Raw genomic sequence first — 23579 nt, 5'->3', positions numbered from 1 at the left:
ACCCCGCAATCACTGGCAGTATTACGGACATTGAGGGAAAATGATTCCGACTCTTGGAATTTTTAACCTACAAATTCCGACTCAGACTTATCCTCTCCAAAATCAGGCTAACTCGGACTGTGCAGCAGCGCTGCTTTTTTACACTATTTTAGCATTTGAAAAGAAGCATATTAGCAAAAAAAAAGAACATAGCTTGCAAAAAAAAAAAAAAAAAAACAAGACTGAGTCTGGTACCAGTCGGTTGGTTTGATCGATCTCAAAGGAGCAATGTTGACTTCAGAATTAGACTAGGTCCGATCAAATGATTACAGCAGTCTGGGCTAAGTGCAGCTTTTTGCAGGTTTTATTTTAAGTTAGAAACAATGAGTGTGTCTGCTGAAGAGCTGTTTAGTGAATGTAATAGAAAAGGAAAAATCTCCGAAGCATTTTTTTTCTCTGATGATCCCCGCCCCCAGTAGCGTAGCAAAGTGGGGGAGGGGGGTCTAGGTGGGTCCGGACCCCCTCCAAAATAACTAAGTGTAAATATATGATTGAGGGGGAAAAATGCATTGTGTTGAAAACAAGAGCATTTTACTCAAAGTAAAAAAATGGAACAAGAAAAAATTTGCATAAAATTTTTTCTTTTACAATGCATAACATACAAAAAAAAGGGGGGGAAACTGATAAAGTAAAGTGGGTGGGGGAAGAGAGAGGGATGAAATGAGTAGGCGCTGTACAGTGGCGGATTGGTTGAAAAAATCGGCTCTGGCATTAGGAGGTGTAGCGGCTCCATAGCTCTTAATAGATATTAAATTTTACCTAACGATTGGGATATCACTTAAATATGAGGAAATTATTCTTAACAACTAAATATGTTATATTTAAACAAAATTTAACAGATATGAACGCTTCTGCACTTTAATGGTGAACAAATTGATACAGTATTAGCTAAACCTTATTTTGGGGGAAAATTATGATTGTAATTGCCCATTTAAGTATTTTTATAATGCTCAGGACTTGATTGAATATTTCCTTAATGATAACACTGCTTGGTTAGTATGTCATTTTCTGCAGTCATAACAAGTAAATTAATTGCTCTGTTATATGAAACTGATCTTGCGATGGTCATGGGTGAAAGACTAGGGCCATCTCAGAACTTGATGGGTCCCTCGACACAAACATACATTACTGGGCCCTGTCATAAACGTTCCCTTTTTTATACTGCCATTTCCTGACGACCCCCCAGACTCGATGCGAGGTCAGAAACCAGGTGGGAGGGGTCGGGTACGAGTTTGGCAGCCCCTTAATATTTATACAAATGCATGTATCAATACAAAGAGAGAGAGAGAGAGTGTGTGGGCTTCACTTTCTGGCTTCTGGGAGTCATTAAAGTATTAGCAATATAAACTTAATGGAAAGATTAACATTGGGTCTGAAATAAGGGGGTCCGGGGAAACTTCGAAAACTTTCCTCGCCCCAGGAAAGTTTTCGAAATTGTAGTCTTAAAAATTCAATTTTAGACAATATTTGGTAATGTTAGGGTAGCATAGGTTGAAGGTTTTTCTTGCTGCAATTTTTCAGAAGTGGAAATCCAAAAACAGAATTTTAAATTATCTTCGAAGTATATGGTATGAAGAGCGGTTCCGGAAGCTCTCCTCTGAAATTTTTAAAAATATATTAGCTCTGAAAATGCAGTTTTAGAAGATTTTTGGTGATTTTTAGTCGAGATAGATTCTAAGGCCATCCAGCAGAAAATTTTCAAACTGAAGTCTGAAAAGCCTTTTTTGGTAAAGATTAGGACACCCGCAGCTTTACTCAAAAATTAAGTTTCAAAAACGAAATTGTTGCGGACCTTCAGTGATGTTAGGAAAAGAAGTTTTTGGGAGACTCACCCCGGAAAATTTTCGAAATTGAAGCACTAAAAACGAGATTTAAAATGCTCTTCATTGATAATACAGAGAGAGAGGAGGGGACAGGGCACTTCCCAGAACATTTTTGATGCTGTTAATTTAAAAACACACTTTTAGACCATCTTTGGGAACGTTAAAAAAGTGGGAGAGATTCAAGTACTTTCCTCCAGCAAATTTTCGAAACTGGATGCACCTTAATGGTATTTTAAGATTGCATATTTTTAAATAATTTTAGGGAAAAATATATTTTGTCACTTTTATTCCAATTGTTATAAACAGGGTGGCCCAGAGCAAAAGTGGATCCGGGAAAAAAATCACAAAGGTCAATTTTTTCACAAGCTTCTACACCTTTCACCATTAGGATATTTTACTCTCTGCTAGTGTGCAAAAATATTTCTCTCTGCAATCAACAAAACATTGGTTTCCCTTGTATCATTGAAGTAGATGCAAATTATGAGAATATACTGAGAATATACTTTAGAACCTAATAAAAGGCATTTATCCTTTGTCTAGTTATCTCCAAATTTTTTAGAATTTTGTACCTGCGTGGACTTCCTGGGGAAGTGGGAAATCTATTTTGCATAAAAATTTGCTGCTTGTTTTAAAGTCAAATGCATTCAAAATTGATACTTGTCATCGATAACAGTTAAATAAAATTTTCATTTCTAAAATTTATTTTGCTTATTTTTAAGATCTCCATATCAATCTGTCAAATTTCCTTATCCCCCCCCCCCCAAATAACTTCCCGACTTCGCCACAGATTGGACCCCCTCCGAAATGAAATCCTGGCTATGCCACTGCCCCCCCCCCCCTTGTCTCCTTAGCTCGTCTCAACCTGGCTATTGTCATTCGGTGCGTATTTGTTTCGTAAACCCAATAACCAGATGACGACACCTCAGGTCTGGTAATCACCACTGCATTCGGCAGGGACGGGGATGGTACTCTTAGTGGACACCACCCTGAGGTGTCAAACCAACTCATCGACAAACAGAAATTTCAAGGATGAAAACACACCATTTCTCTCGTAGTAATAGCTATCCCTTATTTTGTCACCATCTGGACGATGTTATACTGACTCGAGCTAAATTGTGAATGGCTTCAAAGGGGATTGATTTTTTGTTTCCTTTTTTTTATGTCAGATACTTCTGCTTTTTTCAACTAATTTTTTTTTTCGAGTTCATATCCGAGAAAATTTTTATCATTTACGATAAACGCCAAAACAGATTCCCCGACGAAATACTAAATTTTCCCTGACATGGGGGGAGGGGGGCAAGACGTTTCTGATGGGTGCTCCCCTGCCCCTCCCTTGGAGCCATGTCTGGATGAATGAAATAAATAACACCTAAATTATACATCATATTGAAATAATTTAAAAAAAACATAAGTTTTTGTTACCTTCTGAATTTAATGCTATAAAAGTCACTTTTGATGATATTGGTGGAGCCATACTGTCTTCATAAAAGCAAATAGAATGAAAAGAATTAGATACAATGATATATGATAAAATATTATATACAAATAATGATACATTATTTAATAATCTAATTTTTGAAACTAAACATTTTTAAGAGATTACATTTTTACAGAAAAAGTTATTTTAGCTAAGAAATACACGATAACGGGAAATATCCAATGTGGTTTTGTTATTCTTCGGCACAAAGGTATTTATTTATTGCTTAAGTACATGATATTTTTTGAAAAGATATTATTCAAAAGAATTGCATTAGTTAATTAGTTATAACAATTTTGAAGATGGAAATTTAGGTTGAAGTTTGGGCGGGAAATTTTTTGTAAATACAATATTAACTTTGTATGAAGAAAAATAATTTAATTTTAGAAAAATAACTTTGAGATACACATTCCCTTCGCTCTGTTCTTTTCTTTTTTTTTTTTTTTTTTTGACTATAGAGATGCTATGAGTTGGTCTAGGCATCCCAAACATGCAAACACAACATATGTAAAGATAAAATTGAAAATTAACCTCAAGGCCATAGGTTTTGGAGGGGATGGATTAAATCATGTCTAGTAATGTTTCTGATGGCAAGCTTTACCTTTTGCCATTATTTATTTTGATCATAAAATTTTGGAATAGACATTCTTTTCAACATTGTAATATTTAAGGAGACAGTGGACCTTGAAAGCTTTTTCTTTTATTTATTAATTTTGAAATATGAAACTGGGCACAAAAGTTAGTGAGTTTATTAGCATGCAAAATATCAAGCAAAAAAAAAGCAACAAAATAAAAATTTAATTAAAATTAAAAATTTTGAAACTTAAAATCAAAATTTTAAAATGCTCCACGGGAATCAATTTTTGTTTTTTTCTCAAACAATTTGCATTTTATCAGAGAACAGAACATTGCCTAGAACTTTGGGTATCCATTTAAGGATTGGTCCATTATTAACTGCACAGTATTTTTTTTTCGCGTAAAGCAAGTTTTTGTTGCGAATAATTACATAAAAATCAAAACTTTAATATTTTTAAGCAACATAAAATTCTCATAAACCTTAATGCATACCCAGTTTTATCAAACTACTACCAAAGTAGCATATTCTGAAATTTGAAGCATATCGAACAAAAATTAAGCCGCATGGAGCTTTTTTCAATCTGTGTCAGCATCGAATTTTCCAGTCCGAGATAAATGACGTTAAAGTCTAATTTCACCTACATTTCATGATCTTCGTATTCTAATACCTCCCGAAAGATATTTTCACAATGACTAAATATTTGACATTAATACCAATGTAAGAATTTATTGAAACTTAGTTTACATGTTTGACACTTAGTTTTACTTAGTTTTTCGACTTTGTTTACACGTTTTACAGCCATTGTAATCGAAAACACACTCTGTTTACTTTTTTTTAAATGCATATAACTTTGAGATAAAACATCAGATCAACAAGAGGTTTTTTTCATATGATTCAGCACACTTCATATATTGTTACTTCCACAGACATTTTTGGTGTAGGTGGAATGGACGATTTTTCTCCGTAAGGGTCTTTTTTACTGATACAGCTCTCATGTTTTGTCTCATTTTTTAATGCTCCCCTGTAGTGAGAAGGATAATAGCAGAATCGCCATTTAAGTGAAATGTAGAATATCTATTATCAGGGCGCCCGGGGTTTCTCCCCCGGGAAATTTTTTGAAAGATAGATATAAAAATCTGTATTTTGAGGCCTTATATGGTGGTAATTGAGACTACAAAAATATGAAGAAAAATAGGCAAGAAAGACTTTCAAAAAATATGCATTCTTTCTCAAGTCAAGATCAATCAAAATACAAATTGCTTGTTCGACAAATCGTTGACATTTAATCAACAGAGGAAAAACGAGAAAGGAGAAAAGAGAAGCATATTGTCACATGCTCATATCACCTTTTAGTGTACTAGTCCCCTTTCCCTATTTCATCAAATTCCCTATAGTAAAAATTGTACAAAATGCTTTAAAAGAAATGGTGTGGAGATTCAGAAAAAAAGTAACGAAAGTGTAATATTCTGGAAATTCAGACTTTATTTTCTTGATAAGAGACAAAATTGAAGTACTTTTCAAGGAATTTCAAAAACTTAAATAACTTGTGAAGACTCTAGATCAGTTGAAATTATTTTTATTTATTTTTAAAATGATTATAACTTTAGCTTAAAACAGGTATGTTTTACAAAGATGTAACGAAACATTTCTCAAACCAAACAATTTTTTTCTTTAATGATAAGTAGCCCAGAAAATGAAATGGAGTAGAGTAACTGTTACATTTTTTCCCCATGCTTAAGATATCAAAAATTTGCAGTAGAAATAAGTTAAAAACAAGCAATAACAAAAGAACTTCCGAAGTACTGAATTCGGTATTAAATAAATGGCAAGTCATGAAACATATGATTCACAAAAATTTATATTGAGAAATACTTGTATGTTACAAAAAAGAGAGAATCACAATTTTTGCATTTTTTATGCTGGATGTACCAAAGGAGCTGAATTTGGTACATCTTGGTAACCAGGTACTAGTCTGATCTGAAACTAGGGGCCCGACCCTTGGGGAGTCCCCAGCTCGAAATGGGTGTAGAGTATGTTTTATAAGAGTTTTGGGGGGAGAAGGACAAGTCTACCAAACTGACAAGGGGCCTGCCTTAGCTCTGGACGGCTCTGACTCGAATTAGGGAAAAGAGCAGGAAGTCCTAATAAGTGTCTAAATTTCAAGTATGCTTTTATACAGCAAAAGAGTAAAATCTAAAAGCGAACAACAACACAATCACAAGTTAAAAAAAAAATGTGAAAAACCCGCAGATAATCCAAGCAGCGGCCGCCGATATCCATAATCCGACTGCCGGGAGTTTACTGTACATACTTTATTTTTCTCATCAATGTTCTAAAAACAAAAAGATGAATATTATTTTGCTTCTAATGCATTGTAAGAAAATAACATTAGATTAAACATAAGTTAAATTTGGCAAACGATAAATAAAAAATGTAGTTGAAACAAAATACGAAATGTATAAATAGAATGATTCTACAGTCAATTCCCACTACAATGCGATCCGACTTACACGAAATGGCTATAACACGATTTTTTCAACAGTAAAGAATTTTAGAACTTGCGCAAATTCCTCGCCCGCAACATGAAATTTTTTGAAATTCTGGCGTGTAAGTTTTCGCTTTGTTATGGACTACTATATTTTTTTTGGTACATGGACCTTCATCCCTTTAGCATCACTGAGAGTGGAAGTACCCACACCATACTAGTCTGAACATCTTGACAAATAACTACTTTTTATTTTCCATTAATTTTTTTTATTCTAAAGGCGAAAGTTAACAAAATGAAATGACACCTAAGAACACTGTTTCATCTAAAGTTGGTGAAGATAGAAAGAAAAAGGGAAAGTTTCCGACAATTAACGAAACGCTAAAGCTTCTTAAAAAGCTAAAGCTCAACAAAAAATGTGTCGAAAGCAAGCACAACAATTAGGTGTAAGTAAATCTTGCATACCTACAATTAAAAGTCAAGAAAAGGAAATCCATAAAAGTTTTCCGAGTAATAGGATGCAAGAAAAACGCAAAAAATATGAAAATGGAAGCTACTCTTTATCGTAAATTAAAGAAACCAGGAAGAGGGGTATTGCTATAGTTTGTTTTTCTTACTACATACTGTACGAAAGCATTAATGGTTTATTTTATGTCTTTATTTCCCATTGATCATCAATTATGTGCATCATAACAGTATTTTGTGTTGAATAAAATGTTTTTTTTTTAAATACAAATAAAAATTCAGTTCTTTATGTAAGAAACAGTAATGTATAGTTAAGAAATGGTTTTTAACTGTTTGAGGTGGTGTTTACAAGTGTCTAAAATGATTGGTTATGTTTATTAAAGTTTTTACACATACCCTTTTCCACAACGCGAAATCTCGACTTACGCGAGGGGTCTTGGAACGCATCCCTCGCGTAAGTCGGGACTCGACTGTATTTATTTTATTTTACATTTTGTTTTGTTGTTGCTCAGATGAACTTTATTGCTATAGAAAAGCTCAGATTTTTTTTTCTTATAGAATGCGTTTTGTTGTTAGTAAAGAAAGTTGATAAATTTTTTCTTACTGTGCATAAGATTTAATTTGAGGTATATAAAATAATTAAGGTTTATCATTTATAACAACTCTTATTTTTAAATCAGTGGGTCTTTGTGTGCTCTGGTAGCCAGTTTTTGTTTGTATGATCTATTAAGTCGAAATTTCAGCTGTTATAAAATTTGCACCTTATGACTTGGTTTCAATATAACACGGTGCACATTCCTTGATTCACATTATTTCAAGGTCTCGTATTAAACGGTTTCGATGTAACACCGAATATGGTTTCGATACAACACGGTACACATTGACATGATTTATGATATGTACATGAATAATTAGGTTAAAAAATAAATAAAAAACTATTGATAAAAAAGTCTGGTATAACACAGTTTCGATTCTACATGGAACGAATTAACTGTTATGTACAAGGGTACCTGTATATAAATAACTAAAATTTTCTCAATCTCAGTGTTTTTTCATAAAATTATACTAATATATATAATGGAGGCAAAGCGCTACGTACGCAGCCCTCATCATTATATGTTTTGGGTCTTGAACCCCTGAAGAAGAAGAAAAAGAAGTGCTACCCAATGTCCTAGTGCTTATATATTCAAGTTCTTAAAGATCTAGACTATTGAAGACCTGGACAATAAACAAGTGTAAAATGCACAATGAATGATGCATTAAATGCACAATCAAGATAAACAGCCTGTAACCAAACATAATGCATATAAATATTTAAAATTGTAAAAAAAACAATTAAAAGAAAAGTATGATGAAATCACCTGAAACTATACTCAGACTTTTTAAAAAGATAAGATATCATTTCCAACTTTCCTTCCAAAACATCAAACTTTTCATCCAGTACATCTAAACGTTCCTCAATACTTTCTAATCTTTTTATGATCGAGTCATTAACCTCTTTCAACAGCATCTAGTTTGAAACAGAAAAAGAAAATTATTCAATTAAAAAATAACAAAAAACAAGTTTGTGTGTAGTTCTACCTTTAGCCAAGGCTAAGGCAGAATTACATGCAATGTACCGACAGTTCAGTTATGAGTCATAACTTATGACATCCAAAGACCACCTCTTCCAATAAGCTATTCCAAGTGCCCACAACCCTGCTAAAGTAGTAGTTTTTCCTTATTTCCAGGTTAGCCTGAGATTTGAATAGCTTAAAAGCAATGACCCCTCGTCCTGCTTTCGGTGGAAAAACTTAATCCATTAACATCCTTCATTTTGGTAAATTTAAACAACTGATCATGTCCCCTCTGATCCTCCTTTGCTCCAGGCTGTACATATTAAGCGTTATTAAATCTGGTATCATAATCTAAATCTGAAAGTCCCCTTACTAGTCTAGTTACACTTCTTTAAACCCTTTCCAATACACAAATATCTTTCCTCAGATAAGCGACCAAAATTGCACAGCATACTCCAAATGGGGTCTGACTAAACTCCTACATAAAGACAGAAGAACCTTCTTAGATTTGTTTGAAATAGATCTATTGATAAACCCAAACATTCTGTTGGCTTTGTTACTTGCAATGCTGCACTGTTGACAAAACTTGAAGTCCTGATTTATTAAGATACCCAGATCAATAAAATTTTCTGCCTGACTAATGATTGAACCCTGTAAATGATAACTCATATGCTTATTTCCATGATCTAAAACTAGCACTTGACATTTCCCTACATTAACTGCCATACCCCACTACAATGGAATAGTACGGAACATTTTTTCTCAATTACTACATAAACATGCATAAGCGCCCCTCTTATTACACGGTACTTGTTCTATATGGTAAAAAAGTAATTATAGTTCAGGAAATTAATTAAAACAAACACACAATATGTATTTGAATCAGCTTTTTTAGAAAGGGCATGAGAGTGCGCCCCATTGAAATTTTAGGGAAGTTCTTTTGAGGGGCATATTCCCCCTTTTTTTGGGGGGGGGGGATCTTGGTGATATTTAGGAGGGTGCACATTTGCTTTTAGGGGTGGGGGTTACCCCTGAGAGTGACTGCTCAGAATTGCAGTGTTGTGAATGTTTTTTGTGTAATTCTTTGCAGCCATTGAATAACAATTTTTCTCATTTTCCCACTATGTCAACCTGAAGTGGTGCAGTATAATCTAGTTTAGCTCTTGCATTAAAAAAAAAAAAAAAAAATTCCACAAGAACCAACATTAAGTTGAAAGGCTGTAACTGATAAACCAATTAACGTTTTTGCCTACACACAGACTCAACAAAAGTAAAGAGCAGCAGTCCGGGCACAACCCTGGGGCTCTGACCTAGTGAGCAAGTAAAATTTAATCCACACACCCTGTCTGAAAATTTGGGGCAGAACTCATTATTTCTTCTTGACTCAATGTATCACATAGAACTTTAGCTTGTGAGTGCTTATTAAAAAATAATTTTAATAAAGTTGGAGACACAAATACAAATGTGACGACCAGCAACAGGCTCTGGGCCCAGCTAGACTGGTCCTAGTCAATTTACAATCCCCAGTGAAGATCAATGGCACTCTTAAAACTGTCTACTCCTTTGCTCATTACCACCTCTTCCGGTAAGCTGTTCCAAGGTTCCACTACCCTGCTAAAATAATAATTTTTCCTAATATCCATGTTAGCCTGAGATTTAAATAGCTTAAAACAATGACCCCTTGTCCTGTTTTCAGTGCTAAACTTTAGCCCCGTAACATCTTACGTTTTAATAAGTTTAAACAGCTGAATCATGTCCCCTCGGTCTCTTCTTTGCTCAAAATCTAAGTGGGAAAGTCCACTTATTAGCCTTGTAGCCTGCCTTTGAACCCTTTCCAATACATTAATGTCTTTCTTAAGATAAGGAGACCAAAACTGAACAGCATACTCCATATGGGGTCTTACCAAACTTCTATATAAGGGCAGAAGAACTTCTTTAGATTTATTTGAAATAAATCTATTGATAAACCCAAGCATCTTGTTGGCTTTGTTGCTAGCAATGCTGCACTGTTGGCTAAACTTTAAATCCTGACTTTTTAAGACCCCCAGATCAGTAACTTTGTCTGCCTGACTAATGACTGAACCTTGCAAATAATAACTTGTACACTTATTTCCATGCCCTAAATGTAGTACTTGACATTTCCCAACATTAACAGCCATACCCCATTTCTCAGCCCACTCCGTAATATGATCTAGATCCTCTTGCAGCTGATTTGCTTGTTCTTCATTTTCTACAGTCCCCATAACTTTGACATCATCAGCAAAACAATTCATGTTCCCAGAAATATTTTTGTGAATATCGTTCATAAAGACAATGAACAAAACAGGCCCTAACACTGATCCTTGAGGAACCCTGCTTAAGACCTCATTCCAATTAGAATAATTTCCCCTTACAACTACCCTTTGTTTCCTTCTGGTCAGCCAGTTTTTTACCCAAATGAAAGTTTTCCCTCCTATTCCTATATCAGCTAATTTGCTAAGTAGAGCAACATGCGGTACCTTATCGAAAGCTTTTTGAAAATCAATGTAAACAACATCGACAGGCTTCTTATTGTCCAAAGTCATAGTAACTTTGTCATAGAAATGTAATAAATTAGTTGCACAAGATTTTTGCCTTTCCTGAAACCGTACTGAAAATTAGTCAATAGATTATTAGTCTCTAGAAAATTTACTATCTTAATTTTCATTAATGTTTCAAAAATTTTGCAAACCACTGAAGTTAGACTCACAGGTCTATAATTTCCCGCACTCCCTTTAGACCATTTCTTGAAGAGCGGTGTAATGTTAGCCAGCTTCCAGTCCTCTGGCACTGTCCCCGAATTATAAGAAGCATTGAAAATGTTTGCGATTACATCTGCTAATTCCTCTGCACATTCAACTAAAATTTTCGGATAAATATTATCTGGCCCCGGAGCCTTAGTCTCTTTAATTTTTTTCAAATGATGTAAAACGTCATCCCTGGGAAATAAAAAGTCCTCACGCTGTACTATAGCTTGTGTCTTGTTGGTGTCAACTGTTGAGATTCAGTTATCGTTAAAAACACTCGAAAAAAGTTATTAAAAACATTAGCAATATCACTATCGTCCTGAATTAAAATTCCATGCTCATCAACCAGGGGCCCAATATGACTATTTCGAACTTTCCCCGAATTAGCGTATGCAAAAAACCTCTTGGGATTCCTGTTTATGTTATCTGCCACTCTTTGCTCCAACTCTCTTTTCTGAATCCGTACCAAATACTTAAATTTATGCCTTGCCTTACAATATTGGAGCCTATCTGCACTGCGACCTGTTTCTCTAAACCTATGAAAAACAGCTTGCTTGTAATTTAGAGCGTCTTTAGTTTCCCTGGAGAACCACATTGGCCAAATTTTAGTGTTGACACCCTTTCTCCTAATAGGAACATAATCCCTAACCGTATTCGCTAGATTTTCCTTAAACTGTGCCCACTGAAGATTCACATTGCTATTGTCCAATCCAGAAGAAAAAACTGCTTTCAAACTCTGCCGAAGTGCCACAAAGTCAGTATTTCTGAAATTGGGCACAAACCTAAAATTCTCTACTTTGTGCATATCAAATTTAATCCCAAACCTAATACTGTTGTGGTCACTATCTCCAATGTGTTCCCCTACACATAACCCCTCAACAGAGCCTTCCATGTTGCAGAAAACTAGATCCAAAATCGCGTCCTGTCGAGTACCCTGAGTTACAATTTGATCTAAGAAACAGTCACCAATTACTTTCAAAAATTCCTCTTCTCTGCTATTACTATGGTAAAAATTATTCCAATCAATTCCTGGAAAATTAAAATCTCCCATTAAGATGACTGACCCCTTGCTAGAAATGTCACTAATAATACTAAACATCTGTTCGTCTTGACCCTGGCTTAAGTTGGGTGGCCTATAAATATTCCCTAAACGTAGTTTTTTGCCCTTATTACTAATCAACTCCAGCCAAATCATATCAATCTCATTAGGTTTATCATTAATTACCAATTAATGAGATGAGAAGACATCAGTAATAAGGTGAGCTTACAAATGATGGGATGGGGTTCCTCAAGTTTGAGTTAGTGACAAGGGGGAGGGTGAGCGGAACAAGAAGGATGTCATCGCACCTTTTTTGAATGAGAATGTGTTAATGAAAATAGCGTGACATGTGATAAGTGGTGGGTGCAAAATGAAATTTGGCACAATATGACAAAAGGGAGAGAAGGGAGGGGGTCAAAAATGTTGAAAAAAAGGTTTTGTCATCATTTATGGACACAGCTCCTAAATGAGGAGAAACCTCTAAACACATTTTACTTGAACGACAAAACAGATTAATACTTTTATAGACCCTTCGGCAGAAATGTCACTTTCGGTTGAAAATTTAATTTTTTTCCGCTGCTGCTTCATTTTTTAGTGGTTTTAGATTCGTAAAATTTTTCACGTCGTTAACTTCTCGTTTCATTGATTAAAAACATACAACAAATTCTAAATGGAACATTTAAAGTTTTTAAAAGTCTCACAGCTGTATTACAAAGTTACATTATATTACATTAGGCACAAAAGGCACACGAGGTAAGAAAGGGGTTTATTAGGGCGCAAACGTTTCTACTCAAAGGTTGCGTTCGACTAGCTCGACCGAGAACGACCGGTTAGTTAATCAGGTGACAGCTAATGACCACATGCTCCAATCAACCAATCAACTGCTTAGAATGGTAACCGCCGTGGTAATCGGTTGATCATAGAACGATTCGGTTAGTAACCAGTTACTTACCGATCGACCGGTGAGTTTCGTCGAACGCAACCAAAGGAAGTTATATTCAGCGCATCTCAAAAAATTTAAGTATTATATATCAAAATTAAGCAGTGAAACAATAAAGTGAGGGTAAAATAAAAATAATAATAATAATAAAAAAAAACTCACGAAAATACTGAATGGTTGCGTTCGACGAGCTCGACTGAGAGCTACCGGTTAGTTAATCACGTGACAGCTTATGATCACGTGCTCCAATCAACCAATCAACTGCTTAGAATGGTAACCGCTGTGGTAACCGGTTGATCATAGAACGCTTCGGTTAGTAACCAGTTACTTACTGGTCGACCGGTGAGTTTCGTCGAACGCAACCAATGAAAAAAGGAACCGCTATTCTTATTAACTGCAACTTTAATCATTCTGGGAACCGTGCAGTGTGGTTTTTTCACGTTTCGGTGTTTGGGGTCTGGTGTTGATGTTTTGAAATTAAGAAGTTACGAAGTTGTGTATCGTAAGTGATCGTAGTGTGTGCGCATATGTATTAAAGATGAAAACTTCTAATTTAAAAAAGAAGAAAAGTATAGTAAAATCAGCTAACAAAAGTTCTAAAGGGGCTTTAAAACATAGCAAAAAAATGAAAAAAGTCAAAGCGACGTTTAACAATAAAAGGTAAAATTATGTCTTCTCAAAATACTGATTGATTTTCTTTCTTTTTTAATACGAGGGGGGGGGAGTAAGATTTTATAATTTCAAATACAATAACAACGACTAGTAGCAGGTTCTGGGACGAACAGTCATATGCTGGTCTAAGTAGATATTTCAGTCCCCATTTAAGATCAATACACCTCTCAAAGCTATTTACCCCTATCGTTACGGCTTCTTCCGGTAAGCTGTTCCAAGTTGCAACACTCTTTCTGAAGTTGCAATTTTTCTTCATTTCGAGGTTAGGTCGAGAACTGAATAGCTTAGTCACTTGCCTTCCATGCAGAAGTGTAGCCCATCAACAGGGGTGCCCCCCCCCCCCCAAGAGCAAGGGCGCACTCCTCTAAATATCGCGAAGACTCCCAAAAAATTGGAAAACATCCCCCTAAAAATTTCAATGGTGCAGTCTGCGCCATGACCCCCCTCCGGTAAGTGGCACCCTTGCCATCAACAACCCTTTCAGAAATTTAAACAACTGAATCATGTCACCTCTGACTCCTTCATTCATGCGTTTGATCTCATTCTCATAAAAATATATATCTTTCTTGAGATAAAGTGACTAAAACTGAGCGACATGCTCTAAATGAGCTCTTACCAAATTTCTATACTCATAACTTAGTTTCTTAATAAATTCTAAACTTAGTTAAAAACAAATAAATTTTCCCTTTTTTTGAATTGATTCTTTTTTAAGCACTTTTATTATACTTGCCCTGATCGTCACGGAAAAATCTGAGGCTTCCTTTTGCTTATAACTCAACAACTAGACGACTTAGAAACTCCAGGATTTCACTAAATGATTTGCTTAATCTTAAGGTACAACTTAACGCTGAAAAATTAAAATTCTAAACTAAAATTATTATTTCTTTTGGATGGAAAACAGCACATTATTACGTAATTTCCTCATTAAATGTTTAAATTTAAAGCACTTTGTTACAAGTTTTCTTGCCTTGCAGTAATGTTAGTAGTAATTGTAATGAAAATTTTGAGTCAAGGCTTTGCTAAAGCATGAAATGTATTAAATTTTTTATCCTTTGCTATGCCAATAATCGATAATGGGGTTAAGTAATGAATCTCTTTGGTCGGCTTTTCCCCTTAAATTATCCTTACGGTGCACATTTTCGATCTATTGGTATATTTTGAAACTTTTTCCTTTGTCACATAATTATAATAAACCAACAAAATTGATAAAATACTTCACAATTTTCTGGTACCTTATTATGTAATACTCACAGCCAGTCTTGCATAATATATACGAACGACGTTCGCAGAAAATTTTTGGCTCTGCAGAAATTTTTTTTCAAATAAAGGTTAATTTAAAAAAAAAATTTTTTTTGAAGGGAATTTTTAAGAAATTCCCAGATTTTATTTCTGTTAAAGCCTTTCTCCAAAAGCCTTTTAAAGCACATGTGCAAAAAAAAAAAAAAAAAAAAAAAAAAATAATAATAATAATGGTTTTGGTAGTTTTCTTCAGTTGGTGAAAAATAAGCAAACTATATGTTATTGTAAAAAAAAAAAAAAATGAAATGATTTAAAGCATTTTTTTTTTGTCTCTTTCATATTTGAATATAAATTTATTTTTTTATTCAAGGGTGAGTTAGGCAAGATAATTATTTGCAGAAAATTTTCTAGTTAGGATTTGTGTTCGCAGAAAGCTTTTCATTTTATCTAAGTCTGCGCATATCTGATATGGGAAATTTTGTACAAAATATGAGGCCCCAGTTGAGCACTTCACTTATAGGAAATGCAAAGCGGCAAAAGCTTTTTCAAAATGATAATAATCCAACTCTTGTTACTGTGTCAAATTAATGAATACTTATATATTCTGATTTAAATTTTATATTATGTGGCTGAAATATATTAATGCTCGATTTTTAACTTTTGAACTGTTTTCCTAGTTGACTTTTACTGTTACAAGATTAGTTTATAAAATATTTAATTCATATCCTTTGTAGTTTAAATATGTACTACTATGTTTTGTTTCTATTTCTTTCTTAGTTTTCTTAAGACATTAATATCACGTTATTTTCAGGAACAACCTTGAAGCAGAAGATATTCAAGATGTAGTATGTACCTTACTTTTTGCTTTGAAATCAAACTAAAAATAAAACACCAAAAATATATTTTGCTCTTTATTTTTAAAAATAACATTTACATATCAAATTAATTTTTATGTCACAAATTTAAAAACATCAATTTAATCATGAGTCCTTCCAGAAAAAGAAAAAATATTGGTTTCCTTTAATTATACATGATGTTCCATTTTAACCTACAAGACCTCTATTTTCATAACTGTTAGTCCTAAATGTATACTTCCAGTTGCAAGAATTTTCAAAATCAGATGCAGTGTTAAGTTATTGAGAGTTTGAAGCAAAAATAAAAATGAGTCAAAAAATACAAAAATTGATTTTTTATACGGCGCCTAGGTCCCCTAACTTATATTTAGAGAAATAATCTAAATCAGGGGTCTGTCCAGGATTTTTCACAGGGTCCGAATTTTTGTGAAAAATCAAATAATTTTGTGAAAAATGAATTAATTTTGTGAAAAATCAAAAAATTTCGCAAAAAAAAAATTTTTTTTTGTTAAAACGAAATTTTGGAATTTAGAGATGGCACAAACTGCATCAATTAAACTTAAAGCTAAGTGTTTTCCTCTTCTATTTCGAGAAAATCATTCTGGAGTGTTTTTCTGATATTTGGTGGGGGGGGGGGGGCATTGCTCTCTCAAGTATCAATATTTATCTACCATTTTTTTGTTACAATTACTTTAAATACTGTACAGAAATATATATAAATAATCAATATAAATAAAGAAATGTCTGTCTTTACCTCGCTACAGGTCGAGTTTTGGGTGCTAGTGAATTTCTGAAGAAAAATGATAATATTGTCATGGGTCCAAAAATTTTAAAAGTGAAATTCTACCAAAGTAATGTAAATTGAAACTTTGATTTGTTTACATAATTTTACCACAGATATGTAAAAGCTAAAAACGAACAGTAACACAATCATAGGATTAAAAAAAATTTAATGACCGTTCTAAAAAAATAGTGAAAAGACCCGTGGATAGTTCGAATTGCGGATAAAACGACCGCCGATAGTCGGGAGTTTACTGTATTTGTCATAAAATTGCTAATTAAATGGAATTCATTATAAAGCAGCCTAATTATTGATAACTCTTAATTATTATTTGTTATTGTAAAATACCAATACACTCCTATTTGATTCTGAGTGTTTTTTAAAAAAATAAGTGGCCTCAGAATTTATGCATGAGTTACACGATTCATTTATTTTCTTATTAGGAAAAGAATAAGTACATAATGTGTTTTACTAACAATTGTGTCAATAATTCACATAAATTTACACCGAAAATGTTTTAAATTTTTTAGTTAATTATAAATCAGACTTTGTTTTCACTGTGTGTTGACATTAGAATCACACAGAGCTAGAACATTTAGACGCTCTTGACTAGTACTGCCGTACTAAGCACAAAAGTCGTATCTGCAGCTGAGCTCAAAATAAGAAACTGCTTCTCAAAGTTTTACGAACATTTGATTAAAGTTCCACTTTTCCATTACTTTCTAAAAAATATTTCTCATCCACAAATAATCCCAAAGCATTGTACGTAGGTAAAATAAGTTGCGAACCACGTCGTGACAATAACTCAGTTTTGATAAAATGTACAGATATGACTTTTGTGCTTATCACGACAGAGTACTGCTTCTTAAACTGGTCCTTACTCGTTAAATGTTAAAATTGTCCTTTAAATTGCCGTCATAAATACCGAGAGAGTATAGCTAGCATGAAAAGCAGAAAATTTGAAATGGACGTAAAAATCGTAATTTTAGGCAATCTTTTGTAATGTTATAGGGAACGGAGTTTGGGATGCCCTCCCGAAACTTTTTTAATATTGAAGTCACTATTAAACTGTCGTGATGTTCGGGAGTCAACAGCTTCATCCGGTATTTTTCTCAAAACTTAAGTTTTTAAAATGCATTTTTAGGTTACTTTTGAAGTCATGAGGTGAGAAGTGCTGAGTATTAATGCTCAGATTAGTATACGAAAGGAAAAAGGAATTTATTTTTAAGCTTGAAAAGGCATTATTTTTATCTATTTTTTAAGTTGAAAACTTGAAATGTGTGAAAAGATAACATTCAAGTCTAATGGAACCCCTGAGAGAGCTCCTAGTGTTCCACGGAGCACAATTTAAGAAACGCTGCGTTACAGAATAAATTAATAGTTTTCTTGTGAGGCTATGTGAGTTGAACTTTGATGTATCAGTTTTATGGGTTATTTTTATAAGTTTGAAAAAAAAAAAAAAAAAAAAATATGCAATTTTTAAGTATAGCCATAACTTTGGTTACCTACCCTAACTGAGCAGCATTAGTTTGAATTCGTTTCACAATTCATCTCGACTGTGTAGCTGTGTCTCTTTTGGGCAAATTCATTTGCACCCAACTAATTCAGTTGAACCCATTTATTCATAAATTTGAGAAATTGCAAATATGTTCCACACTTGGGACACTGTTTAAAGTTAAGGCATTAAACCATAGTGTCTATAAAGAATATTGGGGGAAAAACTGTATAATTGTATTAATAAAAGCGTATGGATACAAAATTTTATAAATTCAGTGATATTTTGATGACAATAAATATGTCATACCATAACAAGACAGAACAGTTGTCATTGGTAAAAAAATTTAAACTATTCATGAACAAAAGACATTTCGTCAAAACAATACATTTGTAACTTCTACAAATGAAAAAGAGTCTCTAAGTATAGATCAGGCTAATTCATTTGAAGTGAATTTAACGTTACTATGAAGGAATGAGAAGGAATGTGAAATGATGTGAAATAAGGAACATTAAAAGCTAAAAATAAGCTATGCTAATAATTATTGGGTTTATCAATTGCTTTTATGTTTCCAAGAGGGGAAAGCGGAAATATTAAATTCAAAAGAATTAAGAAGGCAGATTAGACCTTCAATGTTTTCAGAGGCAAGTGTACATTCTGATCATCGTTAAAAGTTTACAAGATCATATTATTTCTATCTAATGATATTTTTTTCTTTATTGGGTTGTAAAACAAACTTCTTTAAAATGACAGTCGTTGTCCCAAACTCTTATCTTTTGCTGAATACATGAAAGAAAGATCAAAATAAAAAATGTTCCAAGTTAGGGAGGGAAGTCCCTAATTTGGGACAATGAACATTTTTTTGGTTTATTTTTAAAGGCACAAATCTACACACTCATACTTTGTCTTGAAGGGACGTCGTAAGGCACATCCTGAAAATAGAATACATCGTTCGAATGGAAAACGTATGATTAATATGCTACTAAAGGTAAAACAGGTTCAAAACTCCTAAGTTTGGGCACTTGACTATACAAAAAATTAACTGAAATTTTTAGCGTTTATGACCATAAAATCATGATTTTTAACTTTTTATGGACTTCTAAAACCTGGGTCCAGTCGTATTCGACTTGGAGCTCCGAATAGTAGGAAGTTCATTTTCGGGTCAATTACTTAGTTTGACGCCAATAAATATACATCCAAAAACTCGCTAACACCCAAAACTCGAACTGTAGCGAAGTACAAACAAACATTTATTTATTTATATTGGCCTTTTAAATTAAATTTTTCAGTGAATCCAAGTGTGAATCCAAATGGATTCGTATTCATAGATGTGAATCAGAAATGATTTGGATTTATAAATCTGAATCCGAATAGATTCGGATTCGGATTCATAGGTATCCGAATCCGGAATCCGAATTTCGTATTCGGATTTACACTTGCAAAAGTGAATCTATTCGAATTCACACTTGTGAATACGAATGTATTCGTATTCGGATTGACACGTTAAGGTGCTGTGAATCAAATTCGGATTCGGATTTACGAATACGAATCTGCCCATCTCTGATTATAATATACACTAGTAATATGCACAGAGCTGCCAACTATTACGAAAAAAAAACAGCATGAAAACTAAACCGGTAAGATCAGAAAATCAAACTTCTACACGTGTGCTGACGGTCTCTGCAACAAGAAGAAAGTTGCATGATGTAAAGATGGATCGGTTTTTAGATCACAATGCTGATCCATTCTCGGCAAAAAACTAGTAGATATAATCTACTAGTTGTTTGAATGGAAAAAGAAACAAAATTTAATGGCATTGAAAATATTTGTAAGTATTGTTTTTTTATAAGAAATCTTTTGACACGAAAAAATATTTTGGTCCCCTCAGTTTCGTGTTAAATGTATTCCACTGTAAATATGTGTATAATATAGAACTTGGCATTGTGAATGTAATTATGAATGCAACTAACTAACTAACTAAATAAAAAAAGTTTACAAAAATACCTAATAGTTTATCACGGCTTCCAGAGACTGCAATTGCATACTTATTAGCAAAAAGCATGCAACAACCTGAAATAACCATTAATTATAAGTTTGAACCTATAAAAACAAACTGAAATGACCCTAACAGGCTTAGAGATAGTAAACATTTCATTAAACCGGAAATTATCTTTGCAGTGGTAGCTTCAAATTTAAGCTTAATACTAGACTTAGACACATTATTCAATCAAGAACTAGCAAGTTATCTCTTCTTAATCACCTTCATAAAATAAAAATGAGAGCATAATAAAACTTAAGCCAATGTTCAATCTATTTTTTTTATTTATCTTTTTTTTTTGTGACATAGTACTTACATTAATTCGCACATGAATTTTAAAATTAGGATCAATTGGAAACTTTAACTCAAGCAAGTGAAAAGAAATCAGCTGTGAAAAAAAAGAAAAAATTGAAAAAGTAAGTTAGTTCAAATTTAACAAATATTTTTCCCATTTTTTTCTATGCATATTAAAAAAGTGTTTAACCCATGTATGTAATTTTTAAAATCTAAGTAGTAAGTTTTCCCACAGGAATAATGTTCAAATTGAAAGCTCTCAGGACATGGTATGTATATCATTTTTTAAATACTTTCTCATCACCTTAACAAAAAAAAAAAAAGCAAATTAAAAACTTAAGAAGTTCAATTCATGTCTTTTTTTTTCTTTTCTTTTCTTTTTTTTTTTTTTTGTGACATCTTTAATTTGTGCATGAATTTCAAAATTAGGATCAGTTGGAAATTTCAACTCAAGCAAAATGTAAGAAATCAGGTGTGAAAAGGAAGAAAAATTTAAAAAAGTAAGTTAGAGATGTAAGAAACAACTTTCTTTCCCCTCTTTTTCTGAGAAATTAAATGAGCTTGAAATTTACTATCTGTGTATTTTTTTAAAATTCTAAGTAATTTATTTTTTATTTACAGGAATGATGTTCAAATTGAAAACCCTAAGGATACGGTATGTTTTCACGTTTTTTAAAAATCAATAATGGAAATTGTCCTGTGTTAAAAGAAAAAAAAATCATAATTTTACAATATAGCAATATGTGTTTAAGACTGTCGATCAATCTCTAACTTTTGTCAATGTTAAGCCTACAGGAAGTAGCATTTGGATTTTTATTAAGACCTATTATTTTTAAAGTTTCCTATTTCTTGAAACTGAAAATTGGAAATAGATTCTGAATATGCACAATTTTTCCTTAATTTTGATACAATAAAGTTATTTTTAATTTCGGGGGATTGCATTTTATATTAAAAGTTTTAAACACATTCTTTGTCAAGAGCTTCTTCCCACAATGTTTGTTTGAGCTTTGAGTTCAAGGTTTATTTTTGCCTTAAATTTCCTAGTAGGCACTAATGTTAAATTTTTTGCACAGTTCAAAATTGTTGAAATTATAAAATCCTATAGTGCCAATATACATTCTTTACTCCTTTCATTAATGTGAGGAAAAATAACAAAGTGAGGGAATCATAAGCAAATCTTGACCGGAATTCATTAAAGAACTGTATTTAATGGTTTTCAAAAAGTTGCTGTTCTGTTCATTATGATTGAACATATTTAAGTGCAAACGTTTAAGCATTAGAAAAGAAAAGGAAATTTATAAAAGATGGAACAAGATGCTAAAAATGTCTAAAGTTTTATAAAAGTTATATATTTCAATAACTATCATTCAACCTTTTCAGAAAAAAAAGAAAAAAAAAAAGACATTTCCAGTTAAATTAAAAATAATAGAAAACATATCCTCCAAAAGAAAATATAAAGGGAAATCTGCTTTAAAGAATTAAGACTATGTATGAAGTAAATGAATTTAATCTACATAAACTATGTGTCTTATTTCATTTCTTATATTTATTTGTGTAACTATTCTAGTTGGATAAGTAAAACTTATTTTAAAAGAATGATCAGTTTTTATCGTTAACTTCTTAATAGAATCAAATCCTTAAGGATTTTGCTTTATAAAGCATCAGTTTTATGACATTGTTTAAAAAAAAAACTTACTTCTAATGCATATTGTTATCTGTTCAGCATGAGAAAAAAAAAAACACTACCTCTATTTGTTTTCTGCACTGCTTGTAATTGAAGAAAAAAGTTGTTGGAATGAAAAATCTATATATATATATATTTTTCTTTTTAAAGTAGTTGTATCTTACAAAGTTAGAACAATACTGTAAAACTGTAAAATCTAGTACTAAATTTCAGAGACTGGAAAAGGCAAATGAAGCCCAAAATAGTTTTAATTGTTCTTGAGTCCTTGAAACAGATTAGATAAGTTTTTGAAATTCCTAAGCTAAGAGTGCTTCAAATTTATTTCTTATCAAGTGTATAAATTATGAATTGTTCAAATGGGCAGCATGTTACTCTCTTGTTACCTATTTTCTAAATATCTGTACACCATTTCTTTTAAAGTACTTTTTACTATTGGTCATTTTGTATTTAATTCATTGTTGTATTTGTGGGTGTGTTAAAGGCTTGACCAAAAACTAATTTAATTGAACTGACAGCCAATGTAAGCAAATAACAATATGCAGACCTTCTATTCTCCCTCGCTTTTTCTCTCTGAGGACTGCTGTTGCTCATTTGTCAACACGAAAACAATTTTTACTGTATATTATCATAATTCGCAAAAGAGTATTTTGCTTTTTTTTTCTGAGATTTTTGTAGTTCCAATTACCCCTTACAAGGCTTTAAAATGCAGAATTTTATATCTATTTTACAAAATTCCTCTGGGGGAGAAATCCATTGACCCTTAAAAATTGGAGATATTCTTTATCTCCAATTTAATACTTAAAAGGGACACTATTTCCCATCATATACCAAATGTACACTGGTGTGCAAAACTTAAGCAACAAGTGCGTTTTTTGTCATAACTTTACAAGAAATCATCCGATTGACATGGAATTTGAATATGATGTACATTATTTTGTACTTAAACGATGGTGAAAGAATAATTTCGAAGAAATGAATATAAAGCTTAAAGTACGGTATGGAACAAAAAAAGGCTTTATTTGACGTTGCACATGATTGCCTGAAGAAACGTAGGTACAACTGGCAGATAGTATAACTGTAAGTAAGTATACTGTTCCCTAGTATAGGATATGCCCTCCCCTTGCTGTAGTTGTTGCTTGGCATCGTAACTCCATTCTAAGCACCTGAATATCCAGGAGTTCTTGGAATAAACATCTCCATTCCTCCTTTAACATGCTCTATGGGATTTAGATCTGGAGAGTAAGCTGGCCAATCCATTCGTCTGATATATTCACTTTCCAATAGCTCTTGAACATTAGCAGTACGGTGTGGCCGGGCATTGTCATACATAAAAATGAAGTCTGGTCCAATGGACCC

The 23579-nt window shown here is 32.9% G+C and overlaps 2 protein-coding genes across 3 annotated transcripts in view; one reads left to right on the top strand and one right to left on the bottom strand.

The window, feature by feature from the left end:
• Positions 1 to 12947, bottom strand: part of LOC129234576 (protein BANP-like) — a 32984-nt gene extending 20037 nt beyond the window's left edge. The window contains exons 1-3 of one of the 2 annotated variants that reach the window (XM_054868598.1): positions 12746 to 12947; positions 8228 to 8376; positions 3285 to 3341 (exon numbers count right to left, since the gene is read on the bottom strand). In XM_054868598.1, coding sequence (XP_054724573.1) covers positions 3285 to 3336 — 52 coding nt within the window. In that variant the 5' untranslated portion in view covers positions 3337 to 3341; positions 8228 to 8376; positions 12746 to 12947. The remainder of the gene's footprint in view (positions 1 to 3284; positions 3342 to 8227; positions 8377 to 12745) is intronic. The other variant, XM_054868597.1, reaches the window with a different exon arrangement.
• A 652-nt stretch (positions 12948 to 13599) lies between these two features.
• Positions 13600 to 23579, top strand: part of LOC129234574 (U3 small nucleolar RNA-associated protein 14 homolog A-like) — a 45399-nt gene continuing 35419 nt past the window's right edge. Inside the window, exons 1-6 of the mRNA XM_054868596.1 lie at positions 13600 to 13826; positions 15889 to 15922; positions 20591 to 20661; positions 20775 to 20808; positions 20969 to 21039; positions 21161 to 21194. Of these exons, the coding sequence (XP_054724571.1) occupies positions 13705 to 13826; positions 15889 to 15922; positions 20591 to 20661; positions 20775 to 20808; positions 20969 to 21039; positions 21161 to 21194 (366 nt within the window). The 5' untranslated portion in view covers positions 13600 to 13704. The remainder of the gene's footprint in view (positions 13827 to 15888; positions 15923 to 20590; positions 20662 to 20774; positions 20809 to 20968; positions 21040 to 21160; positions 21195 to 23579) is intronic.

This window comes from Uloborus diversus, chromosome 1 (assembly GCF_026930045.1).
Source record: "Uloborus diversus isolate 005 chromosome 1, Udiv.v.3.1, whole genome shotgun sequence".
Lineage (NCBI taxonomy): Eukaryota > Metazoa > Arthropoda > Arachnida > Araneae > Uloboridae > Uloborus > Uloborus diversus.
The sequence above is the reverse complement of the archived record's forward strand: the minus strand, read 5'-3'. Positions and strand labels throughout refer to the sequence as shown.